General features: G+C 34.9%; 1 protein-coding gene across 1 annotated transcript; it reads right to left on the reverse strand.

Annotated features, from left to right (window-relative positions):
* Window positions 1–309: 309 nt before the first annotated feature.
* LOC123552499 (coatomer subunit beta-like) lies at window positions 310–23959 on the reverse strand. Its single transcript, XM_045342213.2, has 24 exons — window positions 23853–23959; window positions 18138–18249; window positions 17492–17721; window positions 17066–17235; window positions 16505–16619; window positions 15538–15630; window positions 15057–15194; window positions 14580–14699; window positions 12945–13052; window positions 11310–11453; window positions 10444–10589; window positions 9643–9739; window positions 9398–9452; window positions 6977–7079; window positions 6484–6604; window positions 6059–6130; window positions 5489–5644; window positions 4981–5070; window positions 4492–4578; window positions 3572–3716; window positions 2717–2836; window positions 1739–1974; window positions 1208–1363; window positions 310–835 (listed from the first exon to the last, which is right to left on the reverse strand). Exons 2-24 carry the CDS (start codon window positions 18229–18231, stop codon window positions 761–763), a joined length of 2871 nt encoding a protein of 956 aa, XP_045198148.1. The 5' UTR covers window positions 18232–18249; window positions 23853–23959; the 3' UTR covers window positions 310–760.

The following is a 23959-nucleotide window of genomic DNA, read 5'->3' on the forward strand; positions in this document are numbered from 1 at the left end:
CCTAAGAACCATTTGTGTGAAATTGTTTCAAAATCGGATATGCGATTTAGGAGTTGAAGTTGAAGATTTTTCTATTTTTATTTTTAGCTCTAGCTTCTATGTGCAACCAAGCGGAAGCGTTTGAACAACTTTGGTAGAGGACCACAAAAGGAACATCCAGGACAAGTTTCATCAAAATCCATTCAGTGGGTTTGGAGATATGTTGTTAAAGGAAATTGTTAACGTACAGCTGTACAATGGACCCTGCATGATTACAATAGCTCAACATAAGCATTTCATGCTCAGGTGAGCTGTAAATAATAAAAAAAATTCTTTTTCTAAATTATTTTATTTCCCAATGTACGCCAGAAAAAGCAATCGCAGTTTTGACAATAGCCCAACAAATAAGCAATGTAATTGCACACTTCTAAAATTTAATTTAACATGATAAATAATGTATTTTTTTCAAGTAGTACATCATGTAATAATGAAGTAACAAAGTATCAAAAGTCTGTGACAATAACCTACATGAATTCAACTAAGACGCATGCATTAATACCAGAAAACTGTTATATGCATAAAATTAGAATTTTTAAACATAACCCGACAAATACTACTTCATTAAAATCAAATATAAATTTATGATTTGACATTTTTTTCTCATTCTGGTGTTTTTCTTGTATTTCTTGATTGTTCTGAAAGTGAAGCAGTGTCTGGACAACAGGTATATACGTTCCCTGTTTCTATATACATGTAATGTCTATATATAGATTCCAATTGTTTATTGTTCAGGCTGTGCAGCTTTGTTGGCTTTCTGTGACAGGTTGATCTTGTCTCCCATACTCAATGCCATACCCTGGAAACAAAGTTAACAGTATAAACTACTAGAAATTTAACTGCTTTTTGTAGCTGTGTTTTTAAAACTTTCCTTTAAAAATTTTACTTCGCAAAACCATGCATTTGTATGTCACCTGGTAATGGATTGACCATGTCAATTCAATGTGTTGAAAGCCACACATTCAGGCCCACAATATAGGGTTATGTTTACTGTAAGTTTGGAGTTTCTGACAGTTTATCGAGTGATTATTTAACGATTGCAGATTATTTTAACAGCGACTGAATCACATGTATTAATAATTATACTGTCGCAAATATTATCTCAACAGCCAATTAAATTGCGAGTTACATACAGTTTGTTAGAACACCATAAATCTTGAATGTGCTTTACCTGGCTTTTGGCTCTAATCCTGATGTGACCTTGTACAGGTGTATCTGCAGCCAGATGGGCAGGTTTTTCTATGCTCAGATTGGCTAACACATCTTCTCCAAATATAGACTTGGCATAAAGGTTAGCAGCCATGAACCCACAATCTCCCTGTAGAGCCTGTAACATAAAGAATGTGCATGTAATACGTTAAAGAAAGCCCCAAACTTAGAAAATGCTTCATCTACGTACAACAATACTTTGCTGACTCTTTTTAACAGACTTTAATGTCACTAGAGACTTATATTTAATAGAATGACATATGCCTATACATGTGTTAATTCTATTGCACCAAACCTGGTTCCAATAAGTTCTGAGAAGACAATATTTGCTTATACTGTCATTCAAACAACACTAGTCTATTTTCATTCATACTTTAGTTAAATGAAATATTCAATTTTCAACAAAGTATTAAAAAAAATCCTCCAAAAAACGGTGAAAATATAATTTAACAAATGGTACATGTATGTTAATATGCTATGAAAACAAGCCCACCTTTTCTGGAGTAAGACATTTCATATTTGTACACTTGATAACGTGTTCAAGGAACTTTCGTAGATCGTGAATATTTGTGTTCACTGCCACCTTGTTCTCCCACTCAAATTCTGCCCACATCTGTCTGAACTCTGAGTCGTTACAGGACGCAGGTACAATATAGTCCATGATGTCAATATGAATGTCGTTAAGAACAACTACATTTCTATCACTGGCAGCTCCAGTAACATCATACACTGAAAAACATAGTTGATATTTTTAGTCATTTCTTTGTTTGGTTGGGTTTAGAATCACATTGACACAATTTATGTCATATGGCAACTTTTCAAGCTTTCTGACTGGACGAACACCTCTGAAAGGCATCAGGCTACGGAGTACAACTGACCTTCTTTCAGCCACCGGATTAGCTTCCTCACATGAAGAGTGAGGTTTCAAACCCACACTAAATACAATCTGAGACAAATAATAAAAGTTCAATATCCTGCACCATGTGAAGGTGTGATAAAATGATTCAGTCACAGCCTCATACTGTGTACCAATTGCTGCAGGATAAGAACAATATGACCTTAACTGAGCAACCAAGTTAACAACAACTCCTCCATAGATAAGAAGATATACAGAAAACCTACACTGTGATCCATGCAATAGATCAATTTATTTGACGCAAGTTAAATGATACGAAATGTTCTACTTTCTTTATATTTACAAATATGAGTCTATCTTTAAGGATAGTGAATATTTTAGCACACACAAAAATTTCTTCAAAGTTCCAACGAAAGATTACTTAAATTCAAATTTAAAAAGAAAAAAATCTTTTGGAAAACAAACCAAGATCATGATCAGTTTGGAAATAATGTAATGCATGATAATATTCTGCAAATAATTATAATCTTCACACACAAATCTCTTAAACATGACATTAATACAAACTAAAACGAATAAAATTAATTAAAGGCAAGTATAAAACCTAGCACTTACCAATATTTCCAAAAATAATTCCATTTTCTGTAGATGCAACCTTGACATTGGCCTTGATGTTACAGAAATCATGTGGTGCCATTGTTAGAGGCTGGGGCTTCTCAACCAGCTTTAGATCACCTGTAATATTGACAACAATAATCACTTCATATACTACATAACTCAGAAGTGCTTTCAATTTTGTTACCTACTATATTGGTTTCTATTCTAAGTTATCATTTATAAGCCACATTATGAGTGCCTTGACCTTTGACCCTTCAATGTTCTTAAGCAGCACAAAAAATACTCACTTAAAACTTGCATCTCTTAAACTTTTCAATCAAATATCAGAATTAACATGTCTTGATTTATCTTTCAACTAAATTTACAGTTTGCCCAAGTTGCTCTGCCAATAGAATTGCTCCACTTCGTTCAAATCTGTTCTATTTCACATTCAGTTGTCACATCAACGGTATGTATTAAATTTAATTGTTAATATTACGATTTAACAGACCCCACCCAATAACACTTAACCTGTACCTGGCGGTTACAAGTAGAAATTAATATTTTAAAACTGCTGTATTCAACTTTATGTACAATAATACAATACAAAACGATAGTTTATGCAGTCTAAAAAGTATTATATAATTATGCTTAAAGCTAACTTAATATACAAGTTCAATGAATGACACAGATTTAACAGGAGTACTTATTGGGAGAGCAATAAAACAATTTACAAAAATGTTTTGTCATCAATTATTTAACATGAAAAATGATACAAACATAAAGAGTGGTTTTTACAAGAAACGTCTCTGTAAGATGGGTTAAGGTCTTTTGTTTCCACAAATCTGAACACAACAGTATAGAAATATTTACCAAGAGTTGCAAGTTCCAGTGTAAGATTCTGCAGGGTATCAGAAGTTTGGTTAACAACTAGAACATCCAGTACTATATCAAACTGGTTAACATTAACATACGCCTCTGCATACACTGGGTCAGAGAAACCTGTCAACTGGGTCACCTGTAAAATATTTCATTGAGACAGTTAGAGCGCTTGTAATAGGTTTTCTCAAATTCTACATTTATAACACAAACATGTACAGTTTAATGATCATAAAACGAGGATAAATCATTTGCCCTGGCTTGACTTCATCACAAATGTTTGAAAAATTAAAGATATTATGTCAAGCAGTAGAAAATACACACTGAAATAAATATAAATAAACAAAAACTTTTCAAAGGGTCTAATAATTGCAGAATTCCTGCAGTAACCTCCCCCACCCCCTAACAATCTAAGCATCTTTATTAAAGAAGGCTTTGAATTAACTAAAATGTTTGAAATTGTGTTTAACAACATTTACATTTAAAGTCAGAAGGCTTTAATCTAAATACAGAAACAAGATGTTTCATGTTACATACTGTGAAATCATTAGTATTCGCGAAGGACTAATTTTTTGCGGATTTAGTACTTGCATCCATCCATGAAATTAAATTCCAATGAACATGTAAAATTTTCTTTCATTTTATCTTCAAAACTTGAAATCCGAAAATTTACATCCCCAAGAAACAGCCATTTTGGTAAGAACCATGAAATTTCATGTCAACAAAATCAAATGATTCCACAGAAGTATGCCCTTACAGAATGGCTTGCAGCTTCATGTAAGCAATGTAGCAAAAACTGTTGACTTGTGAATATCATAAGAAGTACTGTTACAATAAAATTTAACAAGAAATGAACAAAAAAATTTCCTATCCTAACATCTACAATGCATGCAGTTATAAAGCAATTAACATACCTTATTTAGCTTTGAGGCACCCATAGGATCGTTCTCTTTTTTGTTTGTCATTCCTAAAGCCTGGGACAGTGTCAGTTCAAACATATTCTGAAACCAAAGATAAAACATAATGTTTAATAAGATACAGTGTAACACCGGTCCCTCGAACATCGATGACTCCAGTATCAGGGCTGACTTGAGAATAACTCTGGTTCTTGGTTGTTTCCTTTATATTTCCTATGTTTGGAATGCTGGAAACCCTGGACAACATGAGCAAATTGCTCATACCTGTGCCACTTTCAGTGATAGTTTGGCTTAACCATTTTTACTACAAAGTCAGTGCTAATGCTTGTAAAATTATTGTGATAAAAAATTTGTAATTATAGGTAGTTATGAATGGGAAAATTGATAAGTTATGTAATACCAAAAGGTATTAGTAACATTTCTCTAAATTTTATAACGCAAATGTTTTTTTTCCTTTCCTATTCCTTGTGTTATTTTGATTCCTACCTCGGTAGCTCCAAGCTCATTCTTGTTGATTAGCTGTGCAAATGCTATAGGGTCATCCGCTTGTACTTTAACCACCTTCTTCGCTGCTGCCTGTAACATACAAGGTCAAGGTCATATACAAAATTAAAACTACAAATTCTACGAATTTAAGAAATAAAGCAAGGTATATCAAAATCTTTCTAAGAAAGATTCTTTATGAAAATAATAGTTCTTTATAATGCAGACTATTTTGAACTTAATATTTCATACAGATTTCTTTTAAATGGTTTCGTTTTTAAACTTAATTTTTTTTGTCAGTATCTTACTTGTAAAGAACTGAAAACTGTTTGTTTTCTCCTGTATGCAGTAGAGAAAATCACATGGCATGCACATATTTGTATTATGTCAAAAGGATATAGACAAGTTACCTGACTAGGTCCCCAAAATGAAGTTTAACTACATCAGAAATTATATAATAACACTGAGCTAGGTATTTCACCAAAATATCAATATAACCCTATCTACAAACCTGCTGTGCCTCCTTTTCTTCAGCCATTTTTGCTTGCAACATAAGGGAGAGAGAGTTACGAGAAGCTGTGTTAAATATCTCTGTCATTAATGGACTCTGCTCAGATAACACACGTAAACATGTGGCAATACGATCTACATCGTCATCTGTTATTGGCTGAAATAAGATCAACAGTGAGTACAAACACATCCTTTACAAACTGATTCAAACAAAAAACCACAAGAAACACTCAGCAAAGTTTTAAAGACAAAATAATATGCTAATACGGTTTGCATTCGAACTAGTGAGGTAATATAATACCTAAATATGATCCAGAACTGAAATTCAATTTGCATACCAGAATTTCAGAGCTTAATATGAAAGTACATTTGTAAATACTTTTTTTTATCAGTTAGGTACTTGTTCAATGCAAAAGACTTATGATATGGTTAAAGTTAGAAAGGGACCACAAATTAACACCTGCAAACAGAACATAATACACTACTGACACAGCTAACCTTCAAACAGTTTGTATTAGAATGTTATTCATATTGTTGTCCATACAATATGTATTAACATAAATTGACAAACCTTGGTTGGTATTCCAGATTTGCCCAGATGTAAGACTGTTGCCATAATGAACATAGACTCTGCCAGAAAGGCCTGAAATGATGCACAGTAACATTCTTATAAAATATTCTTTATATATCATGCTGTATAAAATATTGGAGAACATTAATTGGCAACACCAGCAGTTCTTTATAGACCATGCTGTATAACACCAGCAATTCTTTATAACACATCTATCAACATGTGTTCTTGACAAAAATATTTAGAACACAATGTAGTTTAAAATGTATGAAAGCCCCTATCAATGTTTCAAAACGAGGATATTCTAACATCATTATTACTTAATGCAAAGCTGCTTAACAATTTTCAATAACATACTTATTATTTGAAGTAAAAAACATCATATAAGTCAGCAGTTTCAAAACAAAATGTGAATAAACAGTTACATTTTGCCTTTTGGGATCAGTGTGAAGAGTCATGTATCTCAGGGCCAGTTTGGTGAGGGACGTTGCCAGGGCAGCGCCTACAAAGAATTCACCATCCAATAAGAATTGCCGCATTGGAGGACTGAAACATAAGAAAAAGAACCACTAGAATAATCCTATCTGAAATAAGTTAAAGCACATTGTTCAATATATATAGGAAGTCCAAAATTTCTGATCTATCTCAAAGGTTTTCAAGACTGACTTGTGTCCATGCTTGCTCTGCTCACCACTGCGATGCTTTTATAGCACAAAATGGAAAAATTGTGTTAAAAAGAACCTTGGAAAAATTTCAAAATATTATTTGATAAAATACTGTCAACTTGATTGCAATAATCAACTTCTTGCATATTTCATCTTTACATTTTGTTGAAATTTATGAACATTTTATGGATTTTTGGTGATGTTTGATGTAGCAACTTGTATGTTTTCTTTCAAGAGAAAACTTTCTACTTACTTTTCCTCTTTCTTTGCCGTGGAGACTGTACTGAATGCACTCTGGGTAGCGTATGTGCCGTCTGCTGTAACAAGCCTCTGTATGTTGCCTCCAGACATTGTATCTATAATTTCAGACAACACAAGTATAAACTAAAATAATACAAAATGCAGCAATAAGAGTGACAACTTTAAATCAGATTCATCTTTACATGTATAGGAAACAAAAATTTGTGTGTAGAGACTTAAATCTGGACAATGTGAGATACTTCTGCGAGTATCTTTTAAGTACTGGCAGCAAAATCCTTTCCATGAATCTGGAATACTTTGGCAAAAGATTAAATTAATTTGTCTTGTTCCTGCATCTTCTCATCTCATTTTGTACAGAACAGATTTTGAAAAAGTGATCAACTTGACAGTGCTCTACAAATCTAATTATGGTCCTCATTTCAACCAACAAGAGGGCCATGAAGGCCCTGTATCGCTCACCTGACCTATTGACCTAAAGATCATAAAGATTAACATTCTGACCAAGTTTCATTAAGATATGGTCATAAATAAGTGTTAACTAGCTTTTCCTTTGATTTGACCCCGTGACCTAGTTTTTGACCCAACATGACCCAGATTCGAACTTGACCTAAAGATCATCAAGTTTAACATTCTGACTAAGTTTCATGAAGATACAGTCATAAATGTGGCCTCTAGAGAGTTAACAAGCTTTTCCTTTGATTTGACCCCGTGACCTAGTTTTTGACCCAACATGACCCAGATTCGAACTTGACCTAAAGATCATCAAGTTTAACATTCTGATTAAGTTTCATGAAGATACAGTCATAAATGTGGCCTCTAGAGTGTTAACAAGCTTTTCCTTTGATTTGACCCTGTGACCTAGTTTTTGATCCAACATGACCCAGATTCGAACTTGACCTAAAGATCATCAATTCTAACATTCTGATTAAGTTTCATGAAGATACAGTCATAAATGTGGCCTCTAGAGAGTAACAAGCTTTTCCTTTGATTTGACCCCGTGACCTAGTTTTTGACCCAACATGACCCAGATTCGAATTTGACCTAAAGATCATCAAGTTTAACATCCTGACTAAGTTTCATGAAGATACAGTCATAAATGTGGCCTCTAGAGTGTTAACAAGCTTTTCCTTTGATTTGACCTAGTGACCTAGTTTCAGACCCTAGCTGACCCAGATTTAAACTTGAACTAAAGATCACCAAGATAAACATTCTGACCAAGTTTCATTAAGATATGGTCATAAATGTGGCCTCTACAGTGTTAATTAGCTTTTCCTTTGATTTGACCTAGTGACCTAGTTTTTGATCCAACATGACCCAGATTCGAACTTGACCTAAAGATCATCAAGTTTAACATTCTGACTAAGCTTCATGAAGATACAGTCATAAATGTGGCCTCTAGAGTGTTAACAAGCTTTTCCTTTGATTTGATCTAGTGACCTAGTTTTTGACCCCAGCTGACCCAGATTTAAACTTGACCTAAAGATCACCAAGATAAACATTCTGACCAAGTTTCATTAAGGTAAGGTCATAAATGTGGCCTCTACAGTGTTAATTAGCTTTTCCTTTGATTTGACAGGGTGACCTAGTTTTTGACCCTACATGACCCAGATTCAAACTTGACCTTAGGATCATCAATATTAACATTCTGACTATGTTTCATGAAGATATAGTCATAAATGCGGCCTCTACAGTGTTAAAAAGCTTTTCCTTTGATTTGACCTAGTGACCTAGTTTTTAACCCCAGATGACCCAATATCAAACTCGTCCAAGACTTTATTAAGGATAACACTCTGACCAAGTTTCATTAAGATTGGGCCAAAATTGTGACCTCTAGAGTGTTAACAAGCTTTTTCTTTGATTTGACCCGGTGACCTAGATTTTGACCCCAGATGACCCAATATCAAACTCGTCCAAGATTTTATTGAGGGTAACATTCTGACCAAGTTTCATTAAGATTGGGCCAAAATTGTGACTTCTAGAGTGTTAACAAGCTTTTCCTTTGATTTGACCTGGTGACCTAGTTTTTGACCCCAGATGACCCAATATCGAATTCATCCAAGATTTTATCGAGGGTAACATTCTGACTAAGTTTCATTAAGATTGGGCCAAAAATGTGACCTCTAGAGTGTTAACAGTCAAATTGTTGACGACGGACGGACGACGGATGCCGCCGGACACAGGGTGATCACTAAAGCTCACCTTTGAGCACTTTGTGCTCAGGTCAGCTAATAAAAGATACAGTCAGTTCTCTGCCAGAAACCATAAGCAATGCATATAATTTAAAGAGAAACTTGAGGAGACAAGCATTTTTTGCTTTCAAAGGAAATTTTCAATTTAGGGGATTTTGAAGCTAATCTGTGATCAATACATATACATGGTCATACTGAGGTAAAAATGGAAAGTAAAATCCTACCATCTTCTGATACTTCTCCAGCAGCTTTCTTCAGTTCATCATCAACAATAGGAATCTAAAAATGGAGAAAAGTCAACATGACCATAAAGTGTCTTGTGTTTGGTAAGAGACTGATTTGCTTAAGAAATATATTTTAGGGTTTAAGCTATCAAGTACTAATATAATGATGAAAACCAAATCCATAATTTTCTGTGAAATTCAAGACAACTGAGCAAGTTATTTAACTGATTGATTTAAACACGTACCTCTCCTAGAGATTGTCTAACTAGGGTCATAACACCCTGTATATCCTCCGAGGTAGTACAGTATTCTCCCAGAATCCACAGGGCAGCTCGCTGAATCCTGCAAAATCAACAATAAATCTGTGATACATGGTCTACATTCTATCTTCACAATACTGTGAAATCAGTAATATTAAAGGGGACAAATTCTTGTGGATTTTGTGTTCATGTCTGTCCAGGAAATTTAATCCCAAAGAACAAGTAAGAATCCCATATATTGAGTGCATCTTTAAAATCCAGGAACTCATGTCCCAACATCCATTTATACCAAAATTTCATTCCACGAAATTAATTAATTTTGCAGTATTTCTGAAACCAGTGTTTAATAAAATATTTTAATGGGTTTTAAAACATTATCCATATACGACTTTTACTTTATTGGAGTCATTCCTTCCTAAACTGGCAAAAACATTTTAGTTTCACTTTCGAAGTAAAGAAACGCTGTTATAATTCATCTATATTTTCAGTCTGCATATCATTTAATGAAACTTCATGCAACAACTACATTTAAGTACCTAATGAAATACGAAAAATCATTAAGGTTGAGCATTTTCCTTGCTATGTTTTAATATGTTTATTTAATTATAAATATTTAGTATGTATATACATTTTTTGACCAGGGGAAGATCAGGTTGTGCCACCATGATGAATATTCTATGTAAACAGCTGCCAATTTTGTATAAATTCTTCTAGTGACATATTTATAAATGCATATCTTCATTACTTCCTGAAGTACAGTATAACTTCTCAGGAACTATGACTTACTTCATAGCTTTTATTGTAGAGAACACATCCAACAGTTTGCTGATGATAAGGTTCCTCAAGGGCTCGAACCTATGGATGGCCTCACGAACAAACACCAGAACGTCAGCAGCGGCCGCCTCGTTACTGTCACCCAGGAATTCTATCAACTGAAATATGGACAAACTAGTCATAACACATACGAATATACACTTTTTCACATCAAATACACATTGCAACAAAGTTTCAGTTCATAAATTTTTCTAACAACACCCAATTTTCTAGACCTATTTTACAAAGAATTTGGAAGAAGCTGTGCATTATTACGCAATAAAATCACAGTATTCAAATCATAGCCACTCAAAGGAAAAGAAAACCACACAAACATTTTGTGGATGTCATCAAGGATGGACATAATAATCCTTGCTATTGTGCTGTGATTGAAACAATTTACCTCAAACAGTGATTTGCCCTTCAATAAACTCGTCATTTAGATGCATATTATTTTGTCACTTGGGCAGCCTCCTCCTAATATAATTCCATCACATCTGAACTCCTAACAATGATTTTATGCAATAACAAATCACTATTTGGGATATATGAGCCGCGCCATGAGAAAACCAACATAGTGGCTTTGCGACCAGCATGGCCTGAGCATCCACACAGTCTGGTCAGGATCCATGCTGTTCGCTTTCAAAGCCTACTGCAATTAGAGAAACTGTTAGCAAATAGGATGGATCCTGGCCAGACTGCGCGGATGCGCAGGCTTGTCTGGATCCATGCTGGTAGCAAACGCACTATGTTGATTTTCTCATGGTGCGGCTCATATTATTTCTTAACTTACCTGTGCAGGTTTTATTAAAAGGTATAATATTAAATGAAAGTATTACCACTGGTATAATAGTTGTAGCAATGTCTGGGAACTTGATGGACAGCTGATGTAGAGTTCTGACCAGTAACTGCCTGTACTTTCCTGTATCTTCATGCTCTACATTGTTCGTCTTCACAACTTCTTTCTTCAATACTAACACCATCTGTAATCAGAACAGATACAAATACAGAGAACAATTTCAAAACATTGTTATACAGTGGAGAGGTCAATGGTTGGAAAACTTTTGCTTCAGACCATCAACAGCATCAGTACTTTATTTTAAACACAATTCAGATATAAACCAGAAAGTATTCTTATTGGGGATGGTCCAGACTTCCTGGTTTTTCAGAAAAGATGTGGGCTTGATATTAAATACAATGTACCTACTGCCTCAGTCCAGTAAAAGTGGAATTCTGGATAGACAGTATCACGAAATAACTGTTGCCGGTTGGGATAATGAACAAGAGATGTTGGGAGGATAGCAATGCTTGACTATTCAACGGTTTATCAATAATAAAAGGAATCAAAAAAGGGGTATAATTTTGTAAACATACAAAATAGAGTTATGAAACCTGTAAAATGCATGTAAGCTCATCACCGTGGACAAGAGTGTGAAGTTTCAATCCATTCTCATTAGTTGGTATCGAGATACCAGCTAACATATACAGGGATCACTTTTGGCCGCGATTTCGCGATATTCTCGCATTATTTTGGTGAAAATCGCATAAATTTTGCTCAAATGCGCTTAAAAATGGCATCCGCGTGGCCGTAGATCTTTTGCCGAAATTGCAACTTTTCGCTGAAATGCGGTCTTGCCGTTACTTAATTTTTGTATGACGTTCATTTAGGCGCTTGAATTTCCCTTTTATCTCCATAGAGCGTCCGATGATTATGACTACCAGAAAAAATAATCTGTTTTCGCGATGTTTCAAAATACCATTGAAACAGAAATTTAAGCATTTGGAAGGCTTAGCTTTCTGTCTCCATTCGCGCGGATGAATAGCGATGAGAATAACAAGATGGTGGAGAAACCTCCGGTGAAGTCCCTTCATAAAAAACGCTGAACGCCCGAATTTCCAAACGAAATGGTTGAGGGTAGGGTCATAAATAAGTTTGACTTTAAAGTTGTTTTGACCTAATGGAAGTGTATCAAGTCCAGAAAGATTAAAACATAACTGAACTTCAACTTTGACAAAGCAGCTTTGAAGTAAAAGCATTAGGGGAAAAATGCATGTGGACCCAAGACTTGGTTACAACTTTCATCAACCTATTCAGCAATTCCTGGCACTGAATTTTAGAGTTGTAAAAGGTGTCTCTGAAAGGATATGTTTTGTTCATTTACAAGATAATTGTTCTTACAAATAAACAGATGTTTGTTTTCAGTGTAATAAAAGCTGTCTGCCGATGTAAAATCCCATTATAAAAAGAAAAAATCCCATTCATTTTGTCAAAAATCTCATTGATTCAAGGCAAATGGGAATTAATCTCATAGTAGTATCTGCCAAAAGTGATCCCTGCATATAAAATTTTAACCAATTTGGGACGCCGACGAATGGGTGAGTGCAGTAGTTCTGCTTATTATTTGAACAGTCGAGCTTAAAATACAGTAAAATTATTTACAAACAGAATATATGTGAAAGGAATACTGTTTTACCTCTTCTACACTTCTAGATGTGACAAGATCAAGTGCCAAGTTCAATGTCTTCTTTCTAACTTCCTGATCTGGAGAGTTCAAAACTCGGAGAATGTCCATCACAAGTTCCTGTAAAATGACAAGTGAATTATCATCACATTTATTAGATGTAAAACAAGAGCACCGCCTTGCGGGTGCTGACGCTCATCTGATTTTTTTTTGTGTAATAGAAATATTGTCCTACCCATGATTTTCTAAGTCTAAAAAGGGCCATCATTCTTGCAAAAAGCAGGATAGAGTTATGTTTCTTGATGTACAGTGTCCACTTATGATGGTGACAAACTGTTGCAAGTTTTAAAGCAATAGCTTTGATAGTTTATGAGAAAAGTTGACTTAAACATAATACTCAACCAAGAAACTCAACCAAGAAAATGATTTTCTAAGTCCAAAAGGGGCAATAATTATTGAAAAAAGCAGGATGGAGTTATGTTGCTTGCTGTACAGGGTCAGCTTATGATGGTGAACAAGTGTTGCAAGTTTCAAAGCAATAGCTTTGATAGTTTAAGAGAAAAAGTTGACCTAAACATAAAACTTAACCAAGAAATCTGATATTTTCTAAGTCCAAAAGGGGCCATAAATCTTGCAAAAAGCAGGACGGAGTTATGTTTCTTGCTATACAGGGTCAACTTATGATGGTGAACAAGTGTTGCAAGTTTTAAAGCAATAGCTTTGATAGTTTAGGATAAAAGCTGACCTAAACATAAAACTTAACCAAGAAAACTGATTTTCTAAGTCCAAAAGGGGCAATAAATCTTGCAAAAAGCAAGATGGAGTTATATTTCTTGATGTACAGGGTCTGCTTATGATGGTGAACAAGTATTCCAAGTTTCAAAGCAATAGCTTTGATAGTTTAGGAGAAAAGTTGACCTAAACATAAAACTTAACCAAGAAATCTGATATTTTCTAAGTACAAAAGGGGCCATAAATCTTGCAAAAAGCAAGATGGAGTTATGTTTCTTGCTATACAGGGTCAGCTTATGATGGTGAACAAGTATTCCAAGTTTCAAAGCAATAGCTTTGATAGTTTAGGAGAAAAGCTGACCTAAACATAGAACTTAACCAGGCAACGCCGACGCAGACGCCGACGCCGACAACCGCTCAAGTGATGACAATAACTCATCATTTTTTTTCAAAAAATCAGATGAGCTAAAAAGCATTTGTTCACCAAGACAAAAACATTATGTCTCTTTGGTGTCTATAGCTTGTTCCAATCTAAAGTTATTGTGCGGAAACCAAGTTTGACGCCCGCCCGCCCGCCGGACGACATACACCAATCTAATAACTGGTTTTCTACGAAAACCTGGTTAAAAAGCTACCACAGATAGTACAGTAATAACTTGTTCTGACTGTTCCATTCAAATTCACATGTACGACATTGGTGGTCATAAGAGATCATTTCAACTTGACTGCTTAAGGGAGGCCAAAGAGGTCCTACACAGATATTCTTTCTGGGCAGGTAACTGTAGTAGACCCAATGACATTCAACAAGTCATTAAATAGTTTCCTCTCAATGAAACATATTGATATTAGTGAAGTGCATGAACTCTGAAGTGAACTTAGCAACACTTCTAAAAACGCCACAATAATTACACATACCTGCATGACTTTCTCATGTGCTGGGACCTCCTTCAAGGCAACCAGTCTATCGAGGACAATCAGTTTTACATTGTTATCACTCTCCTTCACCACCAACTCGATGTAACAACTAGCAGCAGCCTGTAATACAATCAACAGCAATGTAAATATTTTTGTTGTCAATTTTATTCTTTTACAATCTACTTACTTCCTAACATACGAGAGTACAGCTATTTATAAACAAATATCTGACTATAGAACTTGAGTTATGAACCTTCACAATAATGAATAGGTAAACACCTTTGACCTTTGGAAACTTGCTCTTCTATATAAAATCCATACAAAGTTCTTTCATTTTTCTGCTGATATATTCTTAAGACTATATACTGCACTTTTTTCCCTACTACACACCACCAATTTACACCACCAATTTACACTTCACACAGTTACTTGAATAAGAAATATGGCCAACTCTGTAGTCACTAAATAATTACGTACCTTAATGGCTGTGGGTGCACTTGATAGTGTGACAAGCGTACCAGCAGCCTCGTATCTCACGGCTGGACTGGAGGAGTTCAGCAAGTTGTAGATACATCGAATAAACCGTGCACGCTCTGACGGATTGGCATGGCAAACCTAGCAAACAGAGAGAAATAAAACATTGCAAACATAAAGAAACTGACAGTTGAATTTTTTGAGTGTTCACTGTAGTTATTCACTAAAAATAAATTTGGTCACATTTGCTCTCTAATGTCTGTCCATAAAATATCCATTTTCATAACAGAGTACCATAACAACCAGAATTATTACCCTTCAAAAAATTCCTTTCTTTATGTACATCCATATATATCACATATAAATATTTGTGTAAGTTTGACCCAAATCCTTCCTAAAATGTATAAGAAAGTCTGACATACACAATTTTCAGGATGTATGTATGTGATGCAAGGTAAGACACAGACATATAACATATAATTACCTTGTAAATGAGTTCAACAATAACCAGTTGAAGGATATCTCCAAATGATGTCACTTGATCTATACAACTACTCAAGTAGTTCAAAGCTCTCTCCTGGAAAATAAAGAAAGCAATTTCAATTTATATACATTCAATCAAAATAATTATTACAATAATTTGAAATTATTGCATCTGACAAACCGAGAACTGGATAAGTTACATTCCAAGCAGGGCCTCCTCTGCCATTCCCCAATGTAACCAAATGCTACAAATTCAAAGAACTGGCTACAGATTGTTGAAAAATGTGGCCAAATTTCAGCAATTCAGCTTGAATTTGGCAGTTTCTCTTAAAGAGTGGTTACAACTTTCTGAGGCCAGTGGAGGCCCTGCCAAGGCCAGTGTCAGTCTCAAGAGTATGAAGATGAAAGCTAAGTATGTTCTGGGGATGTCAGCACAAGAGAAGCACATACAGCCATCTTGTTTCCTAACCCAGGTTACTATAAACCCTTCCTGGCAGTAACAATGCATTATCCATTGTCACTGTGGCATATTTCAGGGTTATCTCTCATATATCTCTTATGTACAAATTATCCCACTCCCCCACCATACACACATCAATATTTTGATAATACCCCCTAGTATCTCATTAGAATTATTATAAGATACTATAAAATTCTGATAACAACTACAAACTTTTGTAACAAGGGTATGGTGGTTGCGGGTTTTGCCAGTTGCAGCTAACAGAACTATTCTATCAGTCTAGTACTATCAGTTTGCAACAGAAACCATGCCCTTTTCTAAACCTTCCATTTTCTATGCATATTTACATACCGCCACTGTGATCATCATTCTGTGACTGACTAAACTGCTTCTACTGGATAACGAATGGGGAGTGTGATACAAAACATACCTGGAATACATCTAAAGATGTACACCTAAGGGCTACTGGACCTCTAACAACCTGACAGAACACGAGAGAGTACTATACCTGATCAGCATGTATAAGCATCATGAAAGCATTTCTTTTACATGACATGTCCTGCTCCCCCTCTAAATACTCAGCAATCAGTTCAGGAGCATCAGGGATAAGGAAGTCAAAGTTCCTGAAATCACAATAATTATTAATCTTTACCCTGCTAAATTTCTATAATGAACTTGTCCATCTTTCAATTTGGCCAGTACCAGTCCATTAACTGTTAAAAGGGGTGTTTACCAAAAAGATACTGGCTGAATAGTGAACAGTGCAGATCATGATCAGACTGCATGGATGTGCAGGCTGATCATGATCTACACTGGTCGCAAAGGTAGAATCACTTGCCAGTGTCAAAAATAAATAATCTGAAAAATACACAAGTAATTGCTTAAGCTGCATTGATGATCAGTAATAAATCAAAGAAGAATATCTTGATTATGGATTTAGAACACTATAGACATGAAAGATTGTTGAAAAAAAATATAGCATTATGTAAATTTTATATTAATCCTATTATTCCAGTGCTTGCTAATGCAGATAATGGGCAAGAAATATTAAACTCTATGTCACACCTACCTGTATATGGTATAGATGGCCAATACAGCATTCCTGCGTACATATGAATGTCTGTGTTTCAAACCCTGTCTGATGGCTGGCATCAGCGGTTCCAGCAGTTCTGGTTCCTTCAGTTTACATAGGAATCTTAGAGTTGATCCCTGGATAAACTCATTAGGATGTTGCAAGTCCTGAAAGTAAACAAACATAATCTACTAAATATCAGACAAAGTAAACATAACTATTATTAAGCATTAATTCTTCACAATGGAAATAAGTCTGTTGTTTATCAAATCACAAAATATGAGGAACAACTCATGTGCAACAAGCAGGTTTCAGTCATCCAAGGGGTGTTTCTCTTTTGTGGTTGCACAGTATAACATTACAAAACAGATCCATGTCACAAAATCCTACAAAAACTACTTCAGTCATTGCACAGTTTTTTACCTTTCTGTAAGCATCACAGACAAGGATGAACTCATGTAACATTTTCCCGTCAGGCGTGTATTTTGGCACAACCTCCCAGAATATCAGTAGCAATTTCTTGATCATGTGATCCTGCATTGGCATAACGAAGCGTATAATTGTCATGAGTAAAGATGGCATTTTCTCCCCATTCAGAATCATCTGTATTGTTTTCTTCAAGGCTTCAGTTTTAGACTTGACATCTCCTTTCTCTACAAAGTTTAAAATGAATGCATTTCATCAGATTAATTTTATATAGAAACTTTTGGAAATAAAATAGCAGAATATTACTTTTACAACAATTTTTTCTTAAGATTTTCTCATTTTGTTTAACCTGACTGTCACTAAAATATATACAAGAACTTTGAAAACTCAATGATAATTTATCCAATTTCTATTTGACAGAGAGATCCTTAAGCTTTTCATTTAAACAACCGCTTGAAACAATTTAGCAGTACTGACATGAATTAACATCAGGGTTTTAGTTTAACTGGAAACTTTTTGTAGAAATTATAACATATTTTCTAAATAATATCGAAATGTTTTACTAGCTTAAAAGCAAAATCAAGAACCACAGGACACAGGCCCAGTACTTATAATAACTGCTCAGTAATTCAAATTTTCTAACCTAAGTCTGTACGGAGCTGCATCTCCGTGGGTGGTTCCGCATCTGTTGGAATGTTTATCAACGTGTAACATGGCTGCTCTGCCAGCGTCGACATCTTGTCTCCTTTCTTTTCCTAAAATACATTTAATGTTAGAATTAATAACACATTACATTTCTTGTAACAACTTTTTTATAGATAACACATCAGCATAAAAAAAGCATTTAAGCAAGTAAGGTGTATTAAACTATTAATTTGCAAAAAACCTTCTCACTGCACAATGCTACAGAAAAAAGCTTTCAGTTTCTATACTTCAACATCATTTTACCATAATTACCAGTGATTAAAACTTTACTATAATATTTTCAAACATAAAACCTAAATTACTGCTGAAAAGAAATGGCAACTCTGTTTAGACTTTAACCTTTAGCCTGCTGGCGGCAAGTGGTTTTGCCTTTGAGACCAGTGCAGATTAAGTGCTATTCAATCAGTATTAAAATTTTCAATGAATACCCCTTCGAGTAATAAACGGTACTGTCCAAATTAAATGAAAGACCAGTCCATATTAGAAATTAGCAGGGTAAAGGTTAAAACAACAAGAGAACATTAAGATCATTTAAAAGCAATGGTAGAACTGAACGAGTAATGTGGAAAGAAAATACAACAGATTATAGGTGGACATATCAACGATAACAAGTACCATTCCAAATGAACCAGACCCTGACCATTGATGTATACTGCGGATCAAAACAAATGAACAGAAGAAATAACCTTAATATGGAGGAAATTACATGATCACAGAATTCTGACAGTGTGATGAACAGCTTCTATATAGGCAACTACTTTTTACAAAATTTGAGACAATCTTACACCTCATAATACATTTTTAATAACTTTATATAATTATGTGGTGTCACATTTAAAAGGACAGGGTTTTTTTTTATTCTATAGCAGAGGCCGAATATCGGCCTCGTCCCCCAGCCGAGGATTTCCCCCACAGCCAAGGATTTCCCCTACCGCAGTCGAAATTCCCCTATGTCCGAAATTCCCCCCTCCAAAATCGTAAACAAAGCAATGGAGATTACTCCCAGCGATTTTCCCGACCGAATATCGGACCCGTTCACAATTGCAGACGGTCTTTCACAATTTTCAATGGGTGTGGAAACCTTTAGAAATAGTAGAAAAATGTTTGAAGAGCGTTCAGTGGACCCGAGGTTCCGGTTTTGACCAGCGAAAATCGATAAAAACTCGTATCTGACCCGCACATAATATGCCGTTGGCGTCTGCTTGTCTCGCGGTAATACTCTTTGATGCGTAACGAGTTCGAAAGCTCTGCCCCTTGTCAATCAAAATCCCAGTGAATTTCATACTGTTTGTCGACACCAGCGTAAGTATGACAGTAGGCGGAGCGTCGTATGTTAATTAGCTACTGACAGATGTCAATCACGCCACGCGCCGACTGACACGTGGTTATCATCAGTATGTAATATAGATGATTGATAAACAATGCAGCGTCAGATTATTGTGTTTGTACCTCTTGTTAATTAGCGGTAACAGCTTATGCTGTATTGTGTAATATGTGTTGTTAATTTAAAGTAATTATTTTATGTGCTTGATTCGATTAAATAAGCCGGTCGGCCGTTACGCAAATTTATTATCTTTGCCGAGGAAAATAAAATATAAATGTTTTAAGTAATCAGATATTATAAGTATGGAATAGTTCTGGTGAAAAGATGAAATTTAAAACGGGTATTTTATCAAGAATTTTTAATGTTTGCTTTCGTTTTTTCATATTTGTCACACGTTTTCGCGATCGTGATTTTCGGACTTTTTTATCCTTTCTTACAAGATTTTCTAGTACAATTGAAATAAAAAGCCAACAAAAGTATGCATTTAATAATAATATGATGACTCTTGCAAAAGCAACTCTTATTTTAAAGCATTTTTTGTGAATAAAAGCATGTGACCTTTAAATATTCAATGATTTGAGCATTTCAACTCTCCCCACCCACCTTGTTACAATGATAAGTGAACATTAGTGCAAGTCCATCTATTGCTAAGTGACAGTGTGTATAGTTGCTAAAAGTTGCAAGAATATGTAATAAAAACATAGTTTAAAGTGTTTATTATGCATAATTGTAAATTCCCCCCTGAGTGAAAAAATTCCCCAAAACTGCTCGTCGCGCGCTATTTTCTTCCCCCAGTGACAGGCTGGGGCCTCTTCCCCCAGTCGTAATAAAAACCCCTGTAAGGACCATCCTGCAAAACATTTTTGTCCAAAACTGATGCTACAAGTTGGGAGTACTGCCAAACCTGTATTAAACAGTCAGCCAAGGGAGCAGCACAATCTGGCTGCTTAACCTAGGTAGCTGCTTAAGACAAGTTAAAATTAAAACAAAAAGTCAACTCGGGAAGTGGGTTGACTGACTGCTTAAGGCAAGTGGATGCTTAATACAGGTGGAGTTAAAGCAGGCTGAACTGTGTTTACTGAAGTTATACCATATAAAGATCAAACATTGGCTATAAGCATCTAGTTGCCAGACATGTACCCTCCATCAGATATAAATGTGACATTATGTAGTAGTTTCAGATCCTGTAAAATTTGGAATTTCAAATTCAAATGATATGGTCTAGGTCCTTTTTTTTTTATATAAATATGACATCTCATCTGAATATTGTTCTCAGTTTCATATGATATAACTGCTTGTTCCAGACCCAGACCAAGTTACATGTGAAAATAAAACATAATATAAAAACAAAACGGAATGTATTAAATGTTTATATTACACTAACAGGATAGCAACTGTGAATCAGGTTATACTTCCAATTTTCATATATCTTTCCACCATGTATTATCGATGAAAGTTTTTTATAAAAGCAGAGCAAGCTTATTTCCTACAGGAACTCTAGGCATGTATCCAGATTCACAATCACTAAATCATACATACCATTTTCTTATCTTCTAAAATGGTAAGTACCGGTAATAAAATTCATTCCATGTGAAAAATTAACATAATACTATATAGATCTGTTAACTTGTGTAAGAACAGCAACATCTGCACCTTTGAACTGTCTGCAAAATACTGGATTCTATTTGTTGAAGAAATGGGAGAAATGTGCCAATTATTGAAATTTATCAAGTCAGAGTTTTTTAATCTGGTGTACAAGGCCAAGTTATTTTTTAATGATGTCACAATTCACTGTTTCCTTGTCATACTTGACCTACTGCTGATGGAAATTTGTAATCCTGTTGTACTGTATCTAAATTATAATTGATCTGTACCTTTCCAGTAAAACAGCCGAGACTATTGGCACAATGGTCGTGTGGATAATTTTCTTCATCCACACCATGGTCATACCAATTATTTTCTTTATTCGCACAACTGTTGTGTTGATAATTTTCATTATTTTTAAGACAATCATGCTTGGAAGGTTATTCTGATTATTTTTGTTATCGATATAACTAAACAAGTTTTTTCCTGCATATAAGATTCCCATAGTTCTGACAATTTTTAGCATGCATCTTTTAATAAGTAAAGTTAACAACCCGTGACAGCATACCATTACAATACCTATCATCATTATGTACTATTTACTGAATCAAAAACAATATAGAAATTTGACACTAAGGTATAATAATTAACTAATATTAAGGTATGCAGATGTAAATTTTCTGCACATTCTTTTGATTTAACTGTTCTACAATTGATTAATTAAAAATGCTATGTTATATTTATAATTATCATTCGTTGCGGAGTTGTTTTAAAATCTAATTAATGTCTATTGATTTAATCAGGTCTAGTATATTCCCCGATTGATGCATCATGCACCGATCGGTGTATAAACACATAGGATGCTATTTCGAGAACCGATTTTTCGAGAACCGGAAAAAAACGCATTCCGATACCTTCACATGTTGTTGATAAGATCGGCCATTTTCTGACGCCACAACACTTTTTCTGACAGACTGCTGCGTTTCCAGCGTTTTTTACATTGAATGCACTATCACATAATTATAATTCATTGACAGGTAAACAAACACCATTTAAATACCCCAACAAATGTGATTTTTACCCAAATTTCCTTCAATAACCTTTGCCTTAAACAATCGCAGCCATGTTAGATTTGGATCTACGCTTATAAAGCTACACAATTTTCCCAGCATCCCAAAATTTGAATGACATGTGTATTACCTTGAATATATATGGTGTACCTGTAGCGACATAATAAAATATGAAATAAATTTTCACAGTGTCAGTTTTGAAACCTCGTAATGTTCAAACTTAATTTAACAGTTGTATTATCAGTAAGAAGTGATATCAAAGTTAGTAACATGTTGGTTTATTAATGATATAAGCCATTATGTTATATAAATCAAGAGTGGATCAAGGAGTTTGGTTAATAATTATCTAAAGCTTTAATTTCTTTAATTTCAATATTATCTCCCCTGTGATGATTAGCATGGATTTAGTGACATAAGACATGTGTCATTTTCTGTCTTGCTTTCCCTAGTTTACAATCTGTTAAAATATGTATTATCACAATGGCATGAGTGCATTTATTATTTCATTTTGTAGCTTATACAACACTTGCTTAGATATTTAAAAAAAAAAAAATTCATTATTTGCGGTAATTTTATATTTTGGTTTATGTCATTTTTTGGACACCATACTTTAGTCTAATTTTCTGACAGATGCTGATTTTTCGAGCGTTCAGGCGCCGAATCAAGGGGAAATCACTCAAAATTACCTGGATATCAGCAAGGCGGAACACATGCTGCAGTGGCATTGAGAAATCTTAAACAAAAATGCTTTTTAACATTAGAAATTGTTGTGTACGACAATAAATAATATGTAAGTAGTACATGTGAATGTGTTTTATCATTACGTTACCTAATACAATTCAAAAATAATGAAATAATTTGAAAACTTCACCTCGGAAGGTTGTTCTTTAGTTTTTCCCATGATGCGGAAATATCAAATACATGTGAAATAACAGTCAGTTGATAAATTTTCTTAGCCAATACACTGATCGGTGTATTGTTGAATACACCAATTGGTGCATGATACACCGATCGGTGCATGATGCACCAATCGGGGAATATACTAGATCTGTTAATATCTAAACAAACATGATGGCTGCAATATACTTTATGCCACATACAGCCTAAATAGGCATGCTACTGAAACATCCCTCATGTGGATATGGATACTAAAGTAAACCCCAAGTCTTGAGAGAGAAAATACCAAGGTCTCCACTGGGGCTCGAACCCCTGTCCTTGCGATCTGTAGGCGGACACTCTAACCACGTCGCTAAAGGGTTAATCCAACAGCATGACTGTTGGAAGTGGCCTATAAATCTACTATCTACCAATCCACAACTTGGCACAAGACAGTCTGCATTAGAAATAATCTGGACGACCAACAGTCATGCTGACAGAGACTTCCCAATAAATTAATCGTTAACAACATGGTCTTATGCTACAAACAGAAACGCTAGAGAAGGAAGAAGAAGAAGAAGCTATTGATACACCCGTCGTGTGGATGCGGATAATAATCTGCATGACCGTCGTGTCGATAAGCACTTCCGAGATAGGTGAGGTACGAATATTTTTAGGACGAATACTTTGACATGTCACCGGTTTGTTAATTTTCGTGACATGGGACAGATTTTGTATCTAATAGTAAGTTTTAGCAGTGTTTTAGTATAAGAGAAAAAACAATGGAATCTACAATTACCAATCAGATATAGATGACACTATAAAATTCGTAAAATCCTTCTATTTCGGTGATGATCCTTCCAGGGACGTGGCCAAAACTCGCTAAATAACGTTTATTGCGAGACT

The sequence above is a fragment of the Mercenaria mercenaria genome, chromosome 4 (genome assembly GCF_021730395.1).
Source record: "Mercenaria mercenaria strain notata chromosome 4, MADL_Memer_1, whole genome shotgun sequence".
Taxonomy (NCBI): Eukaryota; Metazoa; Mollusca; class Bivalvia; order Venerida; family Veneridae; genus Mercenaria; species Mercenaria mercenaria.